The 1,403-nt window shown below is 40.8% G+C and overlaps 1 protein-coding gene across 1 annotated transcript in view; it reads right to left on the bottom strand.

The window, feature by feature from the left end:
• ADAM7 (ADAM metallopeptidase domain 7) overlaps positions 1-1,403 on the bottom strand; it is a 194,051-nt gene that overhangs the window by 144,003 nt on the left and 48,645 nt on the right. The window contains exons 15-17 of the mRNA XM_012662921.1: positions 1,288-1,393; positions 815-914; positions 606-671 (exon numbers count right to left, since the gene is read on the bottom strand). Coding sequence (XP_012518375.1) covers positions 606-671; positions 815-914; positions 1,288-1,393 — 272 coding nt within the window. The remainder of the gene's footprint in view (positions 1-605; positions 672-814; positions 915-1,287; positions 1,394-1,403) is intronic.

Raw genomic sequence — 1,403 nt, 5'->3', positions numbered from 1 at the left:
AATGGCTCTTTTTTTTTTTTTTTTTTGACTCAGTCTTTAATGCTGTGCGTGCTAATCCAGCTAGTTTGCTTCTCTCTCATAAATACTGATGCAAGGATTATACCACCTTGGTTAACGGAGGGTTCTCGTGGAGAGCCCTCGGGCTAGTCAAGGCCTCACTGAAAACTATCCTTGCGTTTTTACCCCTCAGAACTGAGGCCAGGACTAGGGTGAGGTGAATGAGGCATTGAACTCAGGAGCGGAATTTAAGGACTGAAAACAAACTCAGTGATCACAATAAATAATATGTTAATGTGTTAGTTTGAAAAGTTTGAAGTTGATTTGTAAGAAAACACAAGTATCATGGTGTACAAAATGCCAACATTTTAAACAAAGACGGAGTCTGTCCTAGGACTTGCATAGCTCACCTCACTCCTTTCACCCGAATCCCCACCCCACTAAAAAGTAAGTCTCTAAGCCAGAGTGTCCTATTTCCACCTCAAATAAGAGAACTGCATTATCTCATTAGGCTTTTTTAAGGAACCAACAAACGGTTAAGTGGCACCAAAGTTATGATTGAAATGGACCCAGATTATGACAACCACAGAAAGGTGCAAGGAACATACCAGTGTGATGTAGTGGGGACTTGAAAAACTGATTGGAAGGTTCTCCAAGGACTCAGCAGTTCTCCCCTAGTGAAAAGAGATGCTATTAATCTGCGTTTAGTATTCCCACCTCACTCAGCTTAGGGTCAGTTCCACTTTAAACACACACACACTGTTACTTTTTTTAAAAAAAGTCAATTAATTAACTATTGCAAATAAAAGTTTCTTACATGCAGGGGATGGATATCTGGCAAGACTGGCTCAGTCCTTGTCTGCTGCTCATCAGCAAAGTATCCTTTATTCTCCACGCCCAGGGTTTCCCTAGGTGGACTGGCAAGAAGGAAATTTAACAGTGACACAAGTTATGGGATACACCTGTGGCTAGAGCTAAATCAGCTACAAGGTGTCTGAGATACTGATGCTGAGCTTGTATCCTACAACAACTAAATCACAATGTGCTGAATCCACATCAGCAGTGTTTTGTTGTGGTTTTTTTTGGAAAGATCCCGAGGTAATTTCCAAGTGTACAAAGTCTGAGAACCACTGGGGAAGAATCATTTGGATAAGTACATAAAAGCGTGATTTACTACTATTCTTACCCGACCTTCATTAAGAGGCTCATTACCATTCCCCCATCTATGGCCACAAAGCTTAAATATTTTCAGTAACAGTCCATTTCAACCCATGGAAAATGCAGACATACCTCTGAACTTGCTTCAACTTAATACATTTTTGATAACGAATTAATAATGTGACAACGCCAATGCCCGTAACAACCAGGACGAGCACAACCACCAAGATGGCGATATCTGCAATATC

Source organism: Propithecus coquereli, unplaced genomic scaffold, assembly GCF_000956105.1.
Source record: "Propithecus coquereli isolate 6110/MARCELLA unplaced genomic scaffold, Pcoq_1.0 Scaffold79, whole genome shotgun sequence".
Taxonomy (NCBI): domain Eukaryota; kingdom Metazoa; phylum Chordata; class Mammalia; order Primates; family Indriidae; genus Propithecus; species Propithecus coquereli.
Note: the sequence above shows the minus strand (reverse complement) of the source record. Positions and strands in the feature narration are given on the sequence as shown.